Below are 23,784 nucleotides of genomic sequence, written 5' to 3' on the forward strand. Positions count from 1 at the left end.
CACACTCCATTTCTCAAAATGCTTGTTCTAAAATGGAAAAGTTATAAATGACAAAATATCAAATGAACTAAAGTACTTTTTAAAAAAAAAAATTCATTTCAAACTTTAAATTCGCCCACAATGTTTGGGAATAACACGAGCATCACACAGCCTGGAGACAATTTCACCACGTTTGAAAGCAGAGCTCAAGACATCTGAAAATAGGAGTTTGGAAAACCAGCCGTAATCCAGTCTAAGATACTCTGTTGTGAATGACAGCAGCACTGGAACAGCTCGAACAGGGTATTTCTGTGCTGAAGCTACAATGTTTGTCTTAGCACAGGCATGGATTTCTTGAGATGCTTCTGACAGAAATCTGAGGGACACACTCCTTACTCACAGTTTTATAACTCAGCTGCAAAGAATGATTTCTTTACAGGGAGCCAAGCTAAGGAATTATAAACCAGGTCTGGAAATCTGACATTTTTCCCAAGACAAACCCAATTACTGGAGCAAGGCAACAAAATAATTAAATTTAAATGTCTGCTGCTTCTTATACTGTGGTTTTGAAATACGTGAAGTGATAACATGACAGCAGTTTAAATGTCTGTCCTCCTCTCCCTCCTGTCCCGTCCCTCTTCCCCTTTTAAATTTTTACAGAAGGGGTATTTCTGTAGATGGAGTTTTGCTACTAAGGTTATATGATGGGAAATGGCTATGAGGAACAAATCACGCTCTATGTGTGTGTGCGCTGCAGAACGCTTGCACATGCCAAACACATTTCATATTCCAAGAATTCCTGTAAATAGCTGATTTTTTTAGCACGTGAGATCAGAGGAATGTGATCTTCAGCAATCCTTAACCACTTTCTCTTTCAAGACAAATCCAGAACATTTGAAGCATTTTTCCTTACCCACTCACATCTCCACTCAGGAATCCCGCAACAGCCCCAGGAAGTTCAGATTTAACAATTAAAAGGTAAGATGACATAGCTGCAAACAGAAGCAGAAGAGATTTAGTAGTGGAATACCGATTTCTCTGGTTGTAACAACTAGTGTCGCTTAATGTGAGCAGTTAACGATTGAAACAACTCAGCTACATATTTAGACACCACGGCACCAGAATCAGAATTTATTCTCTCATCTTCTCCATTTAAAAGTAGCTGCAAACACCCAAGTATTGTACTGATGTCAGCTAACGCCTCCAAAGAGACTGTTCTAATGTGAGTCTTGAAACAAGGAAAACATCATATAAAGGGCTAAAAGGCCAAACAATATAAAATACAGGGTTGACCTTTTACCTGGGAACACGGACCTAGAGGCCAGACTACAATGTTGCAGCACTTCTCCTTCCTCTTTACACTTTAAAAGATACTGTTAATGATGAGTAAATAAAAAGATTTGTTTCTATTGATAAAATAGGGTTTTTTTAATAGACTCCCTTTTTATTGTTGCTTGATTGCTGTTGTACTAAATAAATACACAACAAATTTAAAAACAAGAACAGAACCTCAAAGGTTCTTTATATATTGGACAGTTTGGCCCTTGGAGATAAGAGGTTTGTCAGTGACAGATCTTCTTATGCTAAACCTACCACCAAGAACACCATGACAAAAACAACACAAAGTGCAAAACTATACAGGAACTGTGAACCAGGAGAGAAATTGCTAGCTACTCCTATGGGAGCGTTAACTTGAAATGAAGTATTTATAATTCTACTCAGAAGAAAGCCAGGATGCATACACATAAATCCAAAAGCTACTTCATTGTACCACTTTTCTCCTTTACTACATAAAACAATCAAAGGTATAAATAAGAGGTGGTTTTTAAATTACAACTTACACTAATCTGATGCCTTCACATGCTGTCCATGCCACTTTTTTTCTTTTACATAGGCAGCAATTATTTATATCGATCAAAAAATAGCAGAAAATTACTAGAAAATCAAGCTTTACAAACAGCTCCAACAAATATCAAAGCCTGTATGAAACCAACTTCCATTCTTCAGCAGCAAGTAATTTTAGCAATGTGCAGACAAAAGTTTAGTTACATTTAAACCTTGACAAAAAACCATCTGTTGCATTCAAATTTTACTGTTCTGTATTTATGAATTCTTTAGAATTTTACCTTGGTTTGTTTATAGAATCACAGAATCGTTTAGTTGGAAAAGACTTTTGAGATCATCAAGTCGAACCGTAAATTAATGCTTTACCATTAGAACATAAATTTTTAAAAGGTTAAACCAGCAAAATTCCATTTTTTAATAAGTTTGTTTGCTTTAAAGAAATGTTCTGAACCTTAGAAACCGTGTGGACTCAGTCACTGCTGTACTACAGTTAACGTTAAATTTTGAAGAGAGAATCTGGTCTCTATAAAGAAAGCCAATTCTATAAATACAAAGTGACATCTACCTACCGCAAGGTTAAATTAAAACCATTTGGTAGGTCACTAAATAAGGAAATATTCACTTCTTCATAATTAAAAGCTCTGTTTTTTCCAATATTCATGTATATTTCCCTGTTGACACGTCGCTGCTCATTGTGTCTGGTAACCTATTTATCTGCTGTCCTGATTTTACTTTATTTCCCCACAACAGACTGTAGATTCAACTACAGAGATCCCTGCAGCATGTATATTTCTAAATCACCAGAATTTGTAAGTAAACTAACACAGTTTCTCGCACTAAGCTACAGGCAGACACATATTTCACTCTGAGCAAGAACAGATTTTTCAAAAATTGAGGACGGAGGAAACTCCTCTAAATTATAATTCAACTTCATTTATCCATTAGCCTTCTTCCTTAGATTACACAACACTTCATACACAAGCAAGTCAGAATTTTCATAAATTTATGTTCTTCAGAAAGATTTCAAAGTTAGTTCTTTTGCAGTCTCAGCTGCAGAAAGCTTCAAATTAATTTCCAGATCAGTTTTCCTCCTAATACACAATCTGTCACTCTTGCCTTGCATTCCTATTAGCCTCTGGCTAATCATTTGATCACTTATCCTTTGTTGTGTGCTTACTCTTTGTTTTTAGAAGAGGAGTCCTATTTCACTGAATTCCACTCCCAAGCTGGGAAACCAATCCTGCACCAAGAAACTTGTGCACGCTAAACATTTGCATTGCATCTTTCTTCCTTTCTCTGGGCATACGGGAAACAACCTCACACAGTAGGATTTTTTTTTCCCTAGTTTATATTCTCTGGTTTGTTCCAGAAGACGAAGAAAATAAATAATTTTATTTATATCCTGCTGCTTAGATAAGACAATGAATCTCACATAAACCTGAGCAGGACACTCAAGCTAAAGATAGTTTAAACAGTCAAATCCTGCTTTTGCTTCACTTACAAACGTCGTAATTCTCCTCACGAGCAACTGCTTCTTGCAGCTTTACTCAGCATGAAGGAAGTTAGAGACACTAACTACTGCTTTAACACCCTACAAAGTGAGCAAAGAACATTGTTTGTTTTTTAAAGCTGAAACCAAAACAGCACCTTCAAAAGGGCACAGCAGCTTGAAAAAATTACCTCAAGGAGGAATAAAGTGCATACAGAACGACAAACAAAAAGTCCTGTGTCCTTTGCTCCAAATAAGACATTTTATTGAACCCCCCGACACCCACGACGACCGAAGCCACGTCAAGTACTATTGTAAAAATTAAATGTCAGCTGTCCGTAGCAGCCCTGATGTGTAACGGAAGGAAGAGATTACACAGTCACAAGGCTGAACTGTGACACAAGTGAACACAACAAAAGCATACCTCGTGCTTTGATTTATTCCCCTTTTGAAACATTGACTTCCTCTGTCACTGTGAAAATCATACCAGTGTTAAATTTTGCAGCATCTTTTATCAGAAACAAAAATTACAATGAACACAGCTTCATCTTTAGATCTGAAGCATTCAAAACAACCTGGCAAATGTCAGAAGCAACATTCCCTTTAGAGTTCTCCTCCCCCCTCGTGTGCACACAGAGAGTAGAACTTAGCACTATTGCAACCCAGTCTGATCCCCTAAACTAAAAAAGAATGTTGTTTTCTTTGTGTCACCTTCTCTTTGGACACGAGACATCTCCCTGTAGCACCAAATGATACAGATTTCCTGCAGAGCGGAGAGTGCACAATGATGCAATTGAGGCTTTAGCAATATGCAGATGCAACAAGTGTTGAGCTACAACTACGTGAGTGACCTCCGCATCGTCACTTCAAATTTTCATGCCCTGAATTTGCATATATAATATTATTTCAAAATCATTTTTATTGTACACCAGGAGCTACTTGACGGAAAACCAAGCAGGTTTGAACTTCACTGTAGGTCTTGTCAGAGAAATACCATAATACAGTATTCAGTAGAAATCAAAATTGTATTACTACTTTATTATTCAACGGGCTTACCACTGTCTTGACAACAGCAAGAAATTACATTCTTAAAACAGGCAGCAGTTTGCCACATGTTGAAAACTTAGTGTTAGCTAAGGAAAAAAACATGTTAGTAAAATACAAAATAGGGTGCTTGCTTTACCCTTTCATTATTATAGCCTGCAGTGCCACCATGAGATACGACACTCTACAAATACATACACCATGCATACATTATTCAGAATGTCCTTGCTGCGCTACAATATTGTTTAACACCGTGCATGTGAGCCCCTCCCTGAAAAAACATGAGGTGCTAGAGAAACGGGAAGCCAAAGTTGTGGTTTTCTTAAATAGTCACCCAAAATACTCTTCTGAGGTAGCCCAGTCTTAAAATCAAATATGTGAGTGGCTTTTTGGTTACCAGAAAAGGAAGTGTAACATTTCCTTATTATCCTACCCAAAAAAGATCAAATGCTGAAGTTCACAGCAATGAAGCTAGAGAATATGTAGATTCAACTTACATGTAAACATATAACTTATTCCTTCCTTAGAAAATGGCTAGTGATAAATCCCTTCAAATAATTTAATTGAAGGGACTGAATCTAACTCTTCTGCTTAGTTTTTCCTAGTCTACTGCTGTAGCTGATCATATTAGAGTGCTATAAAGATGTCTTACGTTATTAAGCACTGTGTAAAAACAGAACCAAGCTGCCCTCCAGACCTCACACAGGAGAAAACGGGGCTGGGGAAAAAACAGACTGTGTCAACACAGCCACACTGACTCTTCAACGCCTATGTCAAGAAAGAGGGGTGCCGATCTGGGAGTCGGGACAAGTCCAGGGGAATGCCAAATAAAATAGAGATTCCTCACAAACACCTATCAATAATTAAGATAAATGAAAACGCTTGTAACTCTCATCCTCTAAAGAGTTCAGTTCCCTATTTCTCCCACAACACCGTAAAGATTAGAAGCTGAAAGACAGTAACAGCAGAATAAACACTACCAGTTGCTGCACACTCCAGTCCAACCGAGCTGCATCTTTCACGGCAACTGCATGCGAGAAACCCCTTTCGGCTCGTGTCTCCCTTTGCTGGCATGGAGGCTGTTTAAAATTGAATCTGTCCTACTCCAAACAATGTGACAAAGTTAAAAAGGAAAGCCGGGAAGGATGTCAAGAAAGAAAGTGAAACTTCTGCACAAACTCATGTTCTTCTTGTCAAAAAATTTGAATGGAAAAGCAAGATAGGAGGGACTTCAGTACTGCACTGAGCTCCTTGTAATTCACACTGTAGAAACATGAGGAACGATGCATGGATGTCACTGAAAACCATCGGCTATTTTAGCCCTCGCATCATACAGCCTCAAGAGCATGCTCTTTTGTTTTCACTTTGTAATGACTCCCACACATATTCCATTTTAAGAAATCTCCTAATTACTTGATGTATTGTTTTTAATATTTCCTCTTAGTGGAAGCTCAAAAACTGAAAAAAAATCTATGTTGGAATCATTTATTTGTTTCTAAATACAGATGTAGACTGGGATGTCTGAAAGGAGATGTAACACTTGTTCATATGGAGAAGTTCTGAGAACAGAAATAGGCTGTCAACCTCTTCATGTTATGGCCACTCATCCTGATGAATTTCTACTCCCCTGCTTCCTCTTCCTTCTAAATTTAGCTTTTATCTGGAGTACTCTGGAACTTATATAAGACCAACTTAAAAAAAAAAAAAAGTCCTTCTTATTCCACAGGGAACACAGGGGCAGCAGATCTATTTTGGTAAAACATCATTAGTTTAATTGTTTTTATATGGTTATGCTAACGAAGCCGAAATGTTTTCTACATAGCTCATCACAGATCCCATCCTGAACTGTAGCTGCACGCTGTGATTTCTGTTGCATCTTTTTTTATTTAAAGCAGGCAAAATATCCTTTACAGCATCAAACTTTCCAACAGCCATCCACTGCAATGCAAAAATACAAGAGCATGGGTGATCAATCGTTCACTCAGTACAGAAGCTGACAAACCTGCCCTTAATTAAGGCAGCTCTGCACTGGAAATCCTCACCTTGAATCAGGAAGGATAATTAGGTTCTTAGGTCAAAAGCAAAAGGCACTATGAAAACAAACATTCAAGTCTGTTTGAAAACAGAGTTAGATTTTCCCTCCCTAAAGGAAGCTCAGTAGTTTCTCAAGGTATTGAGAACGCAGGTCTCAGCACGTAATACACTGCATTTTATTCTTCGATTAAGATAATAAATAAAAAAAAAAAGGTGCAAACCAATGTTCGTAGAGTACTGTAAACCGATTACAAAAAGAATGATACTCCCATCCACCTCCACATTCTAAAAACGTATTTCATAGAATCACAGAATGGTTTGGGTCAGAAGGGACCTTAAAGCCCATCCAGTTCCAATCCACTGCCATAGGCAGGGACACCTGCCACTGGATCTGATTGCTCGAAGCCTCATCCATCCTGGCCTTGAATATCTCCAGGAATGGGGCAGCCACAGATTCCCTGAGCAACCTGTGCCAGTGCCTCACCACTCTCATTGTGAAGAAGTTCTTCTAATGTCTCATCTAAATCTTCCCCCCTTTCAGCTGAAAACCATTCCCCTTGGTCCTGTCCCTGCACTCCCTGATAAAGAGCCTCTCCCCAGCTTTTCTGTAGCCCCTTTCAGTACTGGAAGGCTGTTCTAATATCTCCCTGGAGCCTTCTCTTCTCCAGGGTGAACAACCCCAATTCTCTCAGCATGCCTGTGTATGCGAGTTGTTCCAGGCCTTGGATCATGTTCCAAGTCCTCTGGACTGGCTCTAACAGATCCATGTCATTCCCTCCTGAGGGCTCCAGGTTGGGTCTCATGAGAGCAGAGTAGAGGGAGATAATCCCCCCTCCGAACCAGCTGGTCATACTACTTTTTATTTGCTCCATTTAAATTTGAGAAAAAAAGAACTGTAAATCCTTTTAAAAAATAAATCTCAGAATGGACTAATTTGGAGGGAGTAGGTGAATTAACAGGCTGAGAGAGTTGGGGTTGTTCAGCCTGGAGAAGGATCCAGGGAGACGTTATAGTGACCTTCCACTATGTGAGGGGCTACTAGAAAGCTGGGGAGGGACTTCTTACCCATGGAGTGATAGGACAAGGGGGAACAGTTTAAACTGGAGGGGGTAAGATTTAGATGAGACATAAGAATAAATTCTTCATGCTGAGGGTGGTGAGGCACTGGCACAGGTTGCCCCGGGAAGCTGTGGATGTTGCCTCCCTGGAGGCATTCAAGACCAAGTCTGATGAGGCTTTGAATAACCTGATCCCGTGGGAGGTGTCCCTGCCCATGGCAGGGGAGATGGAACTGGATGGTCTTTAAGGTCTTTTCCAACCAAACCATTGTGAATCTATGAATTGCAAAAGGAAAAAAAAAAAAGAAAAAGCTTAATTAACTTGGTAAGAGAAGTTGTCGCGAGGGGGTTGTGTCTTTAATACACAGAGAGAACCCCAGTGACTCCCCAAGCCCAAGGGTCTCTGTGGCCCGGGGGCTGCAGGGGGCGGGGCGGCCGGCAGGGGGCGCGCGGGGGCAGCCGCTCCGGCTCCGCTTCGTCCAGCCAAATACCCGGAGGAGCTGGGAAATAGCACGTACCCACCGCCGTGTAAAGGCGTGTTTAGTGGGGGGGGGGCATCCAGAGCGGGGGGTCTGGGCACTGTCCGCAACGCTGAGTGTATTCACGGGCTATAAAACCAAGCTGAAGAAGGAGTCTCCCATCAGAACTAATCATAGAATAGTTAGGGATGGAAGGGACCTTAAGGATCATCCAGTTCCAACCCCCCTGCCGTGGGCAGGGACATCCCACTGGCTCAGGCTGCCCCAGGCCCCATCCAACCTGGCCTTGAGCACCTCCAGGGATGGGGCAGCCACAGCTTCCCTGGGCAACCTGTGCCAGTGCCTCACCACTCTCATGGTGAAGAAATTCCTCCTTATGTCTAGTCTAAATCTGCCCCTCTCCAGTTTATACCCATTCCCCCTCACCCTATCACTACAAGCCTTTGTAAACAGTCCCTCTCCAGCTTTCTTTTAGCCCCTTCAAGTACTGGAAGGTCACTATAAGGTCTCCTCTGAGCCTTGTCTTCTCCAGGCTGAACAAGCCGACTCTCTCAACCTGTCTTCATAGCAGAGGTTCTCCAGCCCTCTGATCATCTTTGTAGCCTCCTCTGGATCCGTTCCAACAGCTCCATCTTCTTCTTATGTTGAAGATTCCAGAACTGAACACAGTACTCCAGATGAGGTCTCACAAGAGAGGAACAGAGGGGCAGAATCCCCTCCCTCGCCCTGCTGGCCACGCTGCTTTTGACACAGCCCAGGACACCATTGGGCTTCTGCGAGTGCACGTTGCCGGCTCATGTCGAGCTTCTCACCAATCACCACCCCTAAGACCTTCTCTGCAGGGCTGCTCTCAGAACTTCCCAAACCTCTATTTATTACCTATGGCATTCAGGCAAACCCAAGGATAAAGGTGCTCCAGGGATACGGCACAAGCTTTTTTCCTCATTACTTGCTCTTACAAAGAGGAAAAGCATGTGCCTTTGAGGACATGTTAATTGCAGGATGCTGAAACAAACCCCACAGGCACCAGTTACAGAAACTGTGTTCAATTAAACCGCATTTACACTGGAAAGCAAACTGTGCTCTGCGAAAGTGAGTTTCCAGCTCTCTGGAAGGTTGGTTCTGAAAGAGGAACAGCAAGGATCACTCAGGCAAAAGCCAAGACTGTCTGGTTACTCGTACTGACCCCCATTACGAGAAATTCCCTGCACATCACATCCAAAGGAGCTGGGAAAAATGAAGCCTGCTGGAAGAGCCCCTTGTGCAGACCCCTGTGCAACACGGCTGCAACACACTGTCTGCTGCTGTGCTGAACCCTGCTGCTGGCAAATTCTAAGCCCTTAAACTCGTGTTCTCAGCAGTTCCTGCTTGTGTTCCCACATATCCAGGCTACCAGCCCCTCCAGGCTGGCCGTGTCTCCCTGCAGCCGTGACCTCCAGCTGATACCAGCCCACAGCCCAGAGAAGCGCACTGTAAAACTTCCCCACGCGTTTCCTGCTAGATCTCAACGCTGAGTATTTGTTGGTGTTGGCAGCAGACTGAGAGCTGCTCTTGTGCAATGCTTTATTGAGTTTGTCTCCGTTTTTCCACCAGCCTTACTGAAATAATTCCTCCTCTAACTCCATTACACATGCTCTGAGATTCCCACCAGGTTTCTCTCGGACATACGGCTGTGGATTGTCCTCCTTTTCAGTCACATCTGCAGAGGGGATAATTCCAGGAGGAGACATTCCTGTCTTCCTCCCCTCCTTCGGAAAGCATCTAGGAAGCTTGCAGGACTTCCCTGGCAGAAGAGGGAGAAAGGCTGTGTGACGCTGACCCCCTGCGCCTCATCCATCACTTCCTAGAAGCGTAAGGCTATTAAAACAATAGCAGGAATTGCATCCAACTCCAGTCGCTCCTGGGAAGGATTACATAAAAAGCCAGCAGAGCCATGTAGCTTAGCATTCTCCAGAGCAGCCTCCTCACTCCTTCTACACCTCCAGGCATGCAGCTTCCCCAAGATCCCATGCTGATTCTGGAGAGCACATAGCAAAATCTGAAATCCTTCAAGATCTAACCCTGCCTGGCAGGCAAGAGAGAGACATTGGGACTATCGCTCCACTTAAGAGACTCTGGGTAAGAGGAAAGAGAGAGAGGAATGGATGGACAAAGTAACAGCCTGCTAACAGGGAGGAGGGCCACTGAAGGATATGGAACTGTTGGAATGGGTCCAGAAAAGGGCTACAAATATGATCCAAGGGCTGGAGCACCTCCCACATAAAGACAGGCTGAGAGAGTTGGGTTTGTTCATCCTGGAGGAGAGAAGGTCTCCAGGGAGACCTCAGAGCAGCCTTCCAGTACTTAAAGGGGCTACAGGCAAGATGGGGAGGAGCTCTTTATCAGAGAGTGCAAGAACAGGATGAAGGGGAATGGCTTTAAGCTGAAAGAGGGGAGATTTAGATCAGATATTAGGAAGAAATGTTTACCAGTGAGGGTAAACTGGTAAGCACTGGAGGAGGTTGCCCAGAGAAGTTGTGGCTTCCCCATCCCTGGAGGTGTTTAAGGCCAGGTTGGATGGGGCTTTGAGCAACCAGACCCAGTGGGAGGTGTCCCTGCTCATGGAACTGGATGGGCTTTAATGTCCCTTCTGACCCAAACCATTCTGTGATTCTGTGAATCTGAGAATCTTTCTGACATCCAGTGTGTACGTGGGGTTGCGGACTAAGTAGCTCTTTCAAGAAGGAGGCAGTTCCTGTGTAACCCATCTCTAGTTAATGTAGATTAAGAGGCTGCAGGACTGGGCCAAAATTCTGACAAAGAGAGTAATATAAAAATAAGCAGCTCTGGCCATCCCATTGAGTCCTTTGGTTTCACTTTGTTAACAAATACCTACATGCAAGAATAAGCATACATCAATACAAGGAAAGCTAAGCAAATGTCCTCCAAGTTCAATCACTCTATGGTAAGAATTTGTATATGCTCCACGACGTCCCTAAGTGACTGCATTTAAGATGACCTTAACTTGCATTTCGATATTGCAAAGTTCATGCATTATCCTGATGCATCTTTAGTTAATCCTTGCTACTTAAATGGATTTTGGTATTTGATCTGTGTTCTTTGGATTAACATAAGGCAAAGTGTTCCAGAAGATGATTACAAGTCTGCAGGAAAGCTGAGCACTCATGTTAGAGATACGTGTTAAAATTCCAAGCAACCTATTTGAAATATTTACTTTTTTAACCTCTTAAATTCCAAATTTGACCAAACAGCGCTTTCCTGTAGCTGTATAAAAATCTTTCTTTTTTGGAGAGGGTATCCTGCTAGGAGAAGAATCCACTCCCTTATCTGCACAAATCTGTAAGGGTATACAATTATGATGTCAAATTCAAATCTGCACCGCAAGCTTCCCTTTTAAAAAAGTGAAGATGACAAACTGGAAGGCATAACTCTATTAAAATGATTACTAATAAGCTCTCTCTGCCACAAATCAATGTAAACCACTCCTGCACTTAAATTATTTTTAGAAGTGATCAGAACAAACTTTACAAAAGCCCAGACCAGACGCAGACAGTGACAATAACCCTAGTAAAGTTGCTTATGTTAATCACAAACCATCATTCATTATCTCACACTCTCCAATCATATTTGAAATAAGATATGGAATGATGCAATGTATCCAGGTCTGACGATGGCAGTGGGAACAAAAAACTATTTTATTTTTAGCCTTACTCTGAAATTAAAGACGTTGATAGAGTCTGGATGCCTGCCCAGCAGGCACAGTGTTGCTGGGTCCTTCAAACAGACAGGAAAACAAAGAGCGAAACAACTATCAAAGTGCACTAAGAACAGAGCTCAAGTTTTATGCTTAATTCCAGGATGGTTCCCATTCAGGATAAACTACACTCCACAGTTTCACCATTCCTGCACAAAATCTGCAGAAGGACCAGAAAGACAAGAAAAATTCCTTTCTTTCCATACATTTCATCAAGAGTCGAGGCTCTACAAAAGGTGAAGAGAACTCTTCATTCCTCCTTTTTGTATTCTTAGGAGCCTGTTGCAATGCAGTATAGTCTTCTCCAAAGACAACTCCTGACACAGCACAGCTCTGCTGACTTGGACTGCAGCATCACAGAACTCTGCCAGAGGCAGCTGTTAAGGAGAGAAAGACCACATCTGGGAGTTTTGGTCCCAAACAGATATCTAAGTACTAAACAGAAGCTGTCTTGGCTCCTTGCAATGACACCACAATGCGTCTTCTGTATGGGAGAAGGTGCCAAGGAGGTCCAACATACAACCCATGTTTCCACAGACCACCATTCCTCACAGACGGGTGTATTTAGGCGCTACTAAATGATTCAGAGAAGGACAGACAGCTTTCTTTTTTCAGTGCATTTGAAACCAAGTGATCTTTGCAAGCAAAAGTACTGGATGTACAGACTATCTCAAGGAAAGATACTGCCCCAGGTACCAGAAGGACAAGAACAGAATTTTGAAAGCTTACATTAAAATGAGGCCACTAAAAATATTCAGAAGAGGAGTTTCAACTTTCAAACCCCTACTTTTTTCTAGTCAAACGGAAAAGCACTGATTGGCAAACCAAACCCAACTCATTTGCAGAGAAGGCCGCTGCAGAAGATGGAATAAGTAACTTGGTAATATCCAGCATGCATTAGTTTAGGGCTCCAAAGTTACTGAGCTGAGTTTTATTAAAAATGACACAGAGAAGGTTATGAACTGGTATGAGGAAGAAATGAGAGTCATATTTCCTTTGACCACAGAATCTTGCACACAATCCCAGAGTCTCCAGAACCTGTACTGCGTATCCCTCCTTCTCCACTACTGTTTATTTAAAGGTGCACTCAAATGGGAAAGGAAATTAGAAGTTTTGTTCATTGCTACAGAACATCCTCCAAAACCTGTATGAATAAATAATAATTAATCTTGGAATTAAATGTGTTCACTCTTGCCTGAAATTAATGCTTGCGGTTTTACAGCCATTTCAGTTAAGTAGTTATTATTATTGCAGCTTTTTGTATAAGAGAAGATCCCAATTTTATCATAAAAGCAGTTATTTGGTCCAGTTCTAGGTCTCAACATAATGACAAAACCCAGCAACCACTGAATTGTCTGGATTCAACGAGTAATCCTGAAGGAAAGAACAGCAGCGCTGGGATGCCGTTTCCTTCTATCAATGTATGTAAGCATGTGTATCTTCTTGGGGGTTGGGGACTAAGAAGAGGGAGCTTTTAGATAATTCCCTCATCTCAAAGAAAGTAACTATTTACAGCCAAAAAACCTTAACATTGTTCTGTTAAACATTGCCTACTTTCAGAAAATTGATTCCTAAGGACACTACTACTTAAAAGTTGTCGAATATGTGAACGTACTCAAGTGAAGAATTTACACTTAGGTGATTGTTTTAATGCAAAGACAGCCAGTGTTACTTTATTACATCATGCACCAAGGAAGACAAAATAAGAAAATATAACTGGACAGACCAGTGTATGACAACAGATTATCAGCACACACGATAAAAGTCAGAAAACTAAAGACCCCTTGCCCCAAAAAACAAGGTACTGAGCTAACAAAAAAAAATCTGCTACAATTAATAAAGAACATATGAAATTTCATGGCTAAGTAAACAGTCAGTTGTTACACAAATCACTAAAATGCATACGTAAATTCCAACAGCAAAAACCAAAACACATGATGTGATAAAATGTAGCTACCAGGTGCAAATGTACAAAACAGCGGACACGAGATTAAGCTCCCTCAGCCCCTTCCAAGGAGCAATGCATCTACAACGGATGTGTTCCAGGTCCTGTGATGCAGCACCAGGCACACAATCCAACCCTCTTAATCCCCCATCTTCCCCATGACTACGGCACTCCCACTTAGCATGATAACATAAGACTTTTTTTTACCTTTCCTGTCCTTTTAACCAGTCTCTTAAGAACGCTTTGATTTAACCATTGCCTTTGGTGTTTGTGGAGCTTTTTAGACTGTAGAAGTTACACTCCACTCAGTTAATATTGAGCATATGAAGTTTCTTACCTCCAATATTCTGGATAATTATTGTAGATGCAACAAGAACCTATAAAAAAAATGATTTCTTTAGAAAGATTAAAGATAACTGAAATCATATGTCCACAGCAGTCATAAAACACACATGTATTATCTTAAACCGACCAGATGTAGAAGCCATAACAAGTACTGAAAAGAAAGGCATCTTCTTTTTAGTGAAGAGTTTAATGTATGAAAACCAATGCAATCTAAAATGAATATAAAAGAAAAAAATCACATTTTCATTCTGAGATGACAAAACGTGAGAAGTTATAGCGTGAAGCCTCTTCTGCAGAACATGAGGTTTTTAAATGACCAAAAACACATAAGTGCATTCTAACTGACATCAGGTGAAATAAAAACAATCATTCACCTCTGAAAAGACAATCAGAGTGCAGAGATTCTTCCTCACTCCAAAAACCTAAATATTTTTAACTGTCATGATTGTCATTATTGTTTTGAACCTGTAAAACAGACAGACTTTTTTTAGCATTTGTGATTATTCATACTGGACTGATATGGAAACAGAAACGATCACAGGCCATTAAAATATTTGTCTGAATCCAAACAATTTCCTTTCAACTGAAAAAACCCTAAAAGTGTCTAAAGTTTTCCCAGTGCTTTCTTTGCAGTTCAGTTCTAAAACAGTACAATCACCTGTTTTTCCTTTTCACCCACTGCTCTTCTTGAAGTAGCAAGACCTTCCTGCACAAGTGGTACCACTAAGTCAACTTGGAAAAACTTGAGAAGAAAAACAAATTTGTACGTTTGAATAAAAACTGAAAGCAGAGTTGCCTTTTTTTTTTTTCAATTATCAGCTAGAAAATCATATGAGATTTTAAACAAATTCAAAGTCAGTTCAAAATTCAGCAGGAGAAGAAAAAAAAATAGGAAAAAAAAAAACAAGAAAGAAAAAACAGTATAGTATCTCGGAATTTGCCATAGATGGAAAGAAATACTTCATGCCTTTGGAAAGGGAGAATCAGCAACTTCCAACAGCAGGAAATCTCCATTCACACAAATCTCAGAAAAATATTTTTGTCAGGAAATCACCATAAGGTTGAATAACTGCTGTGCTTCAAGAGCAGGGACCAGTTGTTTACTGTCAACCTGAGATGCCTATCCAAGCACGGTCCTGCAGAAGCATCAGCAAATGACTCGGGAAGGGAAGAGTAAGCACTGCTTTAAAGAAAAAGGAAAAAAGCTGCCCATGTCCAGCTGAGGTAAGGAGGGTTCAGGGACAGGATTAGAACTCAGAATGGTTGTGGTAAACTGGAAAAGCCTAAAACTCAACAAGATCAATTAAAAGTAATGCATTCAGGAAGGAGACCTCAAATACATGACTTAGAGTTACTAGATTACAGAGAAAACAGTCCAAGATTACACATTCAGTAGTATGAAGCACCCACAGAAACAGTAAGTCCTGTTTTAGGACGTAGTACCAGCCATGCTCTACCTAAAATAAAGTTAGTAATAACATGTATTGACCCTGTCAAGTTCTCAGCCAGGTTACTGTGTCCCCTTTTGCATGCAAGATTTAAGAAAGGTGTATAAATATCAAAGATACTTCAAGAGAGAGAGATAAGTGTTCCAGAAAACACCAGTTCATCAGGAAAGCTTGGTGAACTTTGATTAATTATTTAAGCAAAACAACAGCTTCACAAGCCAGAAATAGTCCAGTGCTTTCTAAGCACACTGTAAATGAAAGATCAGATGATTTTCAGCACAGATTCTTTAGTCTGGAAATTATGAAGAAGTGTATTAGGGAGAATTACTGATGTTGACTACATAGCAAAGCTGTGAAAACTCCTTTATTTAAGCTTCTAAATAACAGATTAGACAAACATCCACTGAGAACAGTTTACGTATGTTTAGCCCTGCTTCAGAGCACAGGCAGACTAAATCACATTTAAGTATCTCCTTAAGCTCTACATTTCTATGACTTCTGCCCCTAATGGCTTGTGGTTAACATGCACAGAACAGCTCCTATAAAAACTAATTTTATTTCATACCTCGCTAACATCAAGGTTCATTATCTCTTGAGGTTGATTACATCTTAACCTTGATCGATAAATATTGACCCTCATTGACTACACTCAGATCCGCTCATTAACGCTAACGTAAGTCTTACAAACACCTAATAGCTCAGATTTAATTCTCAATTACATCAAAACATAAGAAATTGGACTCTGTTCTGTTAAGGAGAACTAATTTTAAAAAATAGTTTACCTTGTTTCAGTAAACCATTAAAATTGTATTTCTGTGTGGTAAAATCTGCAGTCAACTGAAACACAGAAGTCAGAATACTAAAGGCACATTATTCACGAGCAGTAATTCCTGTGGATCCAGTATTACTGGACAGCATTGTCTATCAGGAAAAACAGAGCCAGTACATACAACTAAAAAGGCATGGCTTACACGTTGATTACTCTTACACCACAAATGGTTAGTTTCATGATGTTTCATTAGATTTTGGGGGTTGTTTTTAATTGTGAGATAAAATAACAAGTGAGAAATATTAATCCAAAGAGCTTTTTTAAACGGAGAAAAAAAATTAACATGCATTAAACGTACTCTTACATGTTCCTATGGCAGAAACAACATGGAAGGCAAACGCTTATCTTAGTCCCTATTAAATGCTAAAACACTAACAATAAACCTCTCTCTTAACAGTTTACAGCAGAGGCAGGATGGGACTGTAACAAACCTGTGCCACTGAGCAAATATTGTACACACAACTAAAAAATGAACCCACTAACAAGAAAGTAGCACAAAATCTGGCATTTAAGGAACGTCTACTTTACAGTTAAATAAAGTTTGGGCTTCCACAAATGCACTAACTAAAACCTAGCAAAAAGCTTCAGTATGTAATGGATTTTTCAGTATACCAGCATATCAGTAACTCGACTACATATTTCATTTACATTTCTTTACTATGAAAAGAACAGTTGTATATCAGAAGCTTGAGGGAATATACACAGGTGAAAATAAACACTCACCTTTCCAGCTGATCCAAACGCAAACAGGCCAAGGTCTTCATAAGAAGTGACAGCTGTCAGTAAGGAAAAAACAGCTAAAATATTTCTGACTTCAAAATCACTTGAAAGCCCTAGCTTTGCCTTTGCTTCCTTTTTAAATTAACATAATTCAGGAGAGACTTGAAAGAATATTTATAGTACTTTTTGTTTATGAAATAGCTTCTGTATACATCTGTACTCCCGCTACAAAGCACAGCTATACACTCAACCATTCAGAAGGTTTCCAGAAACTTAATTTAATATTAAAAATAGCAATACTTAAAAATCAGTAATACTACATTAATGGCAAATTGCCTTCTCCCAGAGATTTTTGCAAGTGATACTACAGAATTGAAGAATTCTGAAATTAGCCTCAACAATTAAAATACGGGAATGGCTTATCTCTAATTCTTAAAGGGTACACCTTTTTTTTAAATGAAGACAATAGCAGAGGATCCATTTTCATCTTTTAACAAATATATAAATATCACCAGCTTGACACCTTTTAGAAACTCAGCACTATTTATCTTCAAAAGAGCTGAAGGTAAACACCTTCCTTAGTTGAAATCTATTATTAAAGAATAGAAAACACACCAAAGCAAAACCAAAGCAAAGATCCTGCCTTTACCTGCACATGACTTACACAATCACATCAAAATACCCTGTGGTTTCCTGTACGCTTTTGTTGAGTTTTAGCTGAAGCTCGCTCCTAGTATTGCTGGGAACTCAAAGCAATCCCTTCTCAGACAGAAGGAAGCCGTAATAGTATCTTTCATGGCTGCTCTGTATTTTGTTTCGTGTAACTCCAGCGCTATCAAAGAGATGAAAGTTCTCTATGCAATACCGCTTGCTTTCTTAACATATAACATGGTCTGCAGTGGGGAATGCCTCAAAATGTAAAATTAATCTCAAACCCACATAATTTTATTATTGTAACACTTGCTTTCCCTTCTTTGGTTCTGCTCGGTAGCCTACCGCCTCTGCTCCTGTCACAGTTTAATTTAGGGCCCAGCCCTGCAACCTGAGCTGCTGGGGACAGATCTTCACACCTGAGTGAAGCCCCACTGAAGTAAATGAAGCGAGACGTGGGAGAGACAGGCGGTTCCCAGGGATCAGACGATGGGAACTGGAGGCTCAGGCTGCCAACGGCCCAACCCCAGGCGTTTTTATTTCACTAAACTTCTCCACGCAATCAGATCGAGGCTCCCAGGGAAAAATAAAACAAAATAGGAAAAAACAAAACTAAAAAAAACCCAACTAAATAAAAATATCCTTCATTAATTTTCTCATTTCATTTTCTCAAAGGCAATGTTTCACATTCTGCTCCATTACTGACACCAATATGCTATGACAAAATAAATGAAACGACAAAATGGAATGAGTCAGAGTCAGCTCTCAGCATAAACCTGGACTAATCTCTAACATCTGCTGTTACACTGACACGAATTATATACAGATATAATTAAACAAGAAGTATGTCTTATTAGATTTTACCCTACATTTTTCTCAGATTTCTATTTACAAAGTTGTTGGTCACAAGAAAAAAAAAAAATAGCATTTCAGAAGGCCATCTCCAATGGCATCAAAATGTGAAACATATTTAGGAGAGAGTTATTTGTTCCCATGTGGTGAAAATACACAGCAAACACGTATGAAGAGCTATGAACGAAGAGAACAAAATTTTCCACACAATTCCAAAACAGCAATATGAAACCTTAGAATATTTTCTATAGGAACTCTGTTTCTGTAATCCATTTAGTGCTGTGAACACTGAGAAGCCCAAACACTTAATCACATTACTTCTGTAATTTCAAGAATACATGGAAAAAATATTATGCACAATTTATACAAAGATAAACAAGTTCTGCCTGATTGGCTTCTTTTCTCTTCTGTTATCAACACTAAATGGAAATTATCCATTTAAACGCAAAGTGAAATTGGCAAGCGTAGTAGGAGGAATACTCATGAATAACTCACAAAATGAAAAGGAAAAGAAAACACATAACTACAAAGTATATCCCACTTAAATTCCCAACTCCTCTGCTTTATAGAGCAAACTCAGCCTTTGCCAGGACAGACTCCCAAACAACACAGGTTGCACTGAATTAACATCAAGAGAAAACACGGATCTAACTCACCCAATTCCAACACTGGACATTTAGCAATGTTTCTTTTTTTTTGTTAGGCCTTTTGAGCTACACAAATCATTTGATTTTGTCAAAGTCAAGACCAACTGAATTAAAAAAAAAATCAAAGACGCTTCTTTATTTTTAGACTATAACTAAAATATCTGTGCTTAATAAATCCTGGTCTTTGTTTAAAATGGAATTAAAATTAAAGCTTCCTTTTCAGAAGGTATTTTATAGGTCAGCTCTTTCCTAGGATTACTTTCATGATGTGAACACCTGAATGAATTCTTTACAAACACTTTCAAAGGTTTTTCTTCTCCACCGTTTAATTTTTCTAGCTCATACTTTAATATAAAACTACTAAAATTTACTTCCACTTCCTTGCCATGGATTAAGCTTAACACTATAACCATGCTCACAAATGCACAGAGGTTTTATAAAGACAAATGTTCAATTAGCTACTTTGGAAGCAAACATGTACACAGATTTTATTTTGTCAAGGCTCAACAGGTCATATTTCTCACTTTTTAAAGGCAACTTTCCAAGGAAAAACTCAGAATGCTATTTAAATTACTTTAGTAGTTTACAGAAATTATAGTAAATGTAATCTGGAGAGAAATCTTATTTAAAAGAAAATGTAAAAAATCAAAACACAGAAGGCTGTAAATCCTGCAAACTTATCTAGACATAGTTCTGGTGCTGATATTGACTGTCAAAATTATGTGATAACTAATTATTAACTGTAAAGTGCTAGTTCCAGACAACAGAAATACTTCACCCTGTCATTTCAGTAGTATGCCTTGCCTTCAGTTGTGTGTATTTAAAAAATGCTTTCTTGAGGTGAAACGTTGCCTTTGGAGGCAATAACCGAGGAGTTAAACCATTCTTGTATATTCAGTCTCCAAGTTCACAACATGGAAACTTTTCTTACTTCAAAAGGCTTACATCTTTAGTTTTCACCTCACCACAGTTGTTCTTCTGCAAGGATCCTTTTTATTATTATTTTACCAAACTGCAGCATACTACCGCCTAGTGCCTACGTAATACAGAACTTTTCAGCCTCAAATAAGAAGTAAACAAAGACTGTAAAAAAAATTACCTCAAGTTTACCCTTGTATCTTTCTAGCTTACTTATTTCAGGTTCTGGTTCCTTTCTAACAAGCGGAGCTCCAAAAGGAGAAAAAACTACGAAAGGCTTAGCTCCAAATCATCAAGCAGCCAACAGTATCAATCTTAAAAGTAACCCTACCTCTGAAGAGTTTTTTAAGACTGTAGGAAGAAGATCACTCAGCAGGTGAAGACAGGAGCAGCAGATCTAAGAAGAATCGGGAAGCAATCATCTGAGAGCCCAAAGCCAGCTACAGAAAACAAAGCCAGTGAGGGAAGAAACAGAAGCTTTCTCCCACCACCCTTGAAAAGAAAGGAAAACAGATGAGAGGGATACAATAACCAGGTGACTGAAAGAGATGGAGGCGTCCTACTACAGCATGGTCTTTGTGAAGGAGAACTCAAGGGACAAGTCAGTTGTTGCAGGAACAATTAAAAGAAGCAAGAATTAAAACATTAGCACATTAGACTGCAGACAGGAGGATCTACTTTTGAACATTCTCAAAGCAGTGTAATTTCTAAGGACTGTGATAGGACTTGGCATTCAGTGTCAAAAATGCTGTTAAAATATCTATATATATCTATATCTGCATTTATAAAGGGCCATGAGAATTACGACAACCCAGTGACATTATAAAACCTGAAAGGTATCCATTCCAAACCATGAACAAAGTATATATTGCAAGCAGAGGAATGAAAGTCTGCTATTTTATTGCTCTTTCATCTTCACTGAAAGCAACAGCAAAACCTGAAGTAGCACAGTCCAGAAAGCATCAAAATAATTTTGTTACAGAAATACAAGATCTATCCTTCCGGGAAGATGAAAGGCATTTTGAAAAAAATAAAATTGAAAATCTAGAAACCAGACAGTTTGGCACTTATGTTTCAAAACTTAAGTTTCAAAATTGTATTTTTAAATGGCAAGTAGAAATCATTAAAAATGTTAATTATTTCAACTTTACTCTCTGTTAGCCTTCTGTTAATACAGTACAGCTAACAGCTATCTGTTGACATGCTGCTAATTATAATAATTACACTGGGTCCTGTCTTTGTGACATAGACAAGGAATTATTTCAGAGATCACTGTTAGATAAATCCTTTTCACTTACCAGTCTGAGTGCACATACTGAGCAGAAGAAATACAGAGTAAGTAGCAAGGCTGGCAACAACCAGCAACAAGATACTAAAAAACACACAAAAAAAATAGGATTAAAGCACTTTTAGAACACAATGCACTTTCTAATTTTAAAAACGCTACTTTTGCAAGAAGTAAGCTACCACAAGACTAGATTTCCTCATTTTATCTCTTGTATCTGCTGACTGTGGTTCATACGGTCTCTGACCTTCGGAATACTTGCTAAGTTCCCCTGCTGCTTACATTGTCCATCAAAGCAGAGCACATACTGTACAGGCTTAAAGACCTGATAAATGATTTACAAAGAGGACGTAAACATCAGTGTCTGTACACAAAGATGTATCTTCCAATGAACTGAATCCAATGCACAGGAAATGGAAAAAGTGAGAATTCTGGCAACTTTGGCCCCGTTACCCGTCGGCTGGTAAGTACAACAAGCAGAAGTACAACAAAAGCACAAGCTGATTCACATTGTTTAGATATGTAGCTGTCGTATTTCAGAAGGCCCATTTCTGGAACTAAAAGAGATAGCACCTTTGAATCATAAATATCAATCTATTAGGAGTAACAGCCAAGAAATTGCCACCATGTGGCAATTTAATGCCATGCCTAGGCAGTACTTGGGTTAGGCCAGTTTGAATGACTAAACCAAAGAGGGAAGATCTTATTCAACAACACTGAAAAGCACAGCCTATTTATTTCTTCCTCAGCTTTTGCACAGGAGTCTTAGTAATCAAGTTTTGTTCCGCTTAAAACTAAATAAGTTGATGTAAAAACTGAAAACTTACCTAAAGCCCATGATCCCTGTGTTGGCCATAACATAGGATAAGCCAAGGATCCCACTTCCCATGATTGCATTCATTAAATTAAACACCGAAAAACCAAAGGAAGAGCCACGATTTGGAGGATTCTATGAAAAAGGCAGAACAAAGTACAATCAGTGCGAGAGGAGTTTTGGTCTTTCATGGGAAGGGATGTAAGGGGGGGAGGGAGAGACAGGAAACTTTTCCTTCCCTAATCTAAACCAGAAAAATCTCTTTTTCCATTCCAAGATCACGAAACCCTTCATGCGTGATGCTATCCCATGAGGATCTCAAGATGCCTACGATGTCCAAGTACAGCGACAGCAAAGCACAAGAAGAGCACAGCGACATTTATGCTTTACAGCAGGCAATGCCCATGTGCTTGCAGCGAGAGCGGGGTGCACAGGGGCCGCTCCGGGAGCTGGGGAGCAAAGGAGGGATACAGTGGGAAGCGCTGGGAGCAGAAGCCTGGTTCCAGGGACCCAGTGCTGCCTCTGCCCACTCGGCCCCAACTTTTGAGCCCGAGGTTCCCCTCTCCTCTTCCTTCGAAACAGCAGTCCCTCTACTTTGAGCCAGGGAGTCGCCCCCCCCTTCTTTCCCTTCGAAGCAGAGGTCCCCCGACTTTGAGCCCGCGGTCCCTCTCCTCCTTCCATTCGAACCTGAGGTCGTCGTCGTCCCCCCTTCGAGTCTGAGTCCCCCTACTTAGAACGCGGGGTCCTCCCGCTTCTAGCCCAGAGTCCCACCCCCCAATTCTCTCACTTCGAACCAGAGGTCCCCCTACTTTGAGCCCGGGGTCCCCTCTCCCTTTGAACTCTGGGTCCCCCCACTTTGAGCCCAGGGTCCCCCCCTTCCTTCAAACCGAGGAACCCCACTTTAAGATCAGAGTCCTCCCTCTTCCCCCCTTTCCCTTTGAGCCCGGGGTGTCTCCCTCCTTTCTCTCCTTTCGAACTCTGGGTCCCCCCACTTTGAGCCGGGCGACCTCCCTCTTTCTCCCTCTGTTCGAACCCGGGGTCCCCCCATTTCGAGCCCAGGATCTCCTCCTCCCTTCGAACCCAGGGTACTCCCCTTCTTCCCACTGAACCCGGGGTCCCCCCATCCCTTTTTTTCTCTTCGAACCCCGGGTCCCCCCACTTCAAGCCCGGCATTCCACCTCCTCCCTCCCTTCAAAGCCTGGGTCCCCCCCCTCCCTCTCTTTTCCCTTTGACCCGGCATGTCTCCCCCCAACTCCTCAAAGCCAAGCAGGGCCCGAGCACAGCCCCGCGGCCCCCCCGGGCGGCCCCTCCCCGCCGCCCCATCACACGCACGCTGCCCGGCGGCGGCGGGAGCAGCGCGGCGGACTCCGCATCCTCCTCCGCATCCTCCTCCGCATCGTCCTCGTCCAGCTGCGGGCGGGCGGACAGGTACCAGCCCCACTCGGCCTGGAGCCGCCCGGCTCCCCGCGCTGGCGGCACCGCCGCCATGGCAGCGCGCGCCCCACCAGAGCCAGCGGAGACCCCGGGGGCGGGGCCTGAAGGAGGGGGCGGGGCCTCCAGCGAGAGATCAATGTGAGGGGCGGGGTCTCCATGGGAAGGGGGCGGAGTCTGCTGGAAAGGGGGCGGGGCCTCAAGTGAAAGCAACGGG

At 41.0% G+C, this 23,784-nt stretch overlaps 1 protein-coding gene across 1 annotated transcript in view; it reads right to left on the reverse strand.

Annotated features, from left to right (window-relative positions):
- SLC38A6 (solute carrier family 38 member 6) overlaps nt 1–23,681 on the reverse strand; it is a 47,144-nt gene extending 23,463 nt beyond the window's left edge. Inside the window, exons 1-6 of the mRNA XM_054067865.1 lie at nt 23,469–23,681; nt 22,150–22,271; nt 21,336–21,409; nt 16,973–17,025; nt 13,965–14,004; nt 893–971 (exon numbers count right to left, since the gene is read on the reverse strand). Of these exons, the coding sequence (XP_053923840.1) occupies nt 893–971; nt 13,965–14,004; nt 16,973–17,025; nt 21,336–21,409; nt 22,150–22,271; nt 23,469–23,624 (524 nt within the window). The 5' untranslated portion in view covers nt 23,625–23,681. The remainder of the gene's footprint in view (nt 1–892; nt 972–13,964; nt 14,005–16,972; nt 17,026–21,335; nt 21,410–22,149; nt 22,272–23,468) is intronic.
- Nucleotides 23,682–23,784: the final 103 nt, after the last annotated feature.

The sequence above is a fragment of the Cuculus canorus genome, chromosome 5 (assembly GCF_017976375.1).
Source record: "Cuculus canorus isolate bCucCan1 chromosome 5, bCucCan1.pri, whole genome shotgun sequence".
Lineage (NCBI taxonomy): Eukaryota > Metazoa > Chordata > Aves > Cuculiformes > Cuculidae > Cuculus > Cuculus canorus.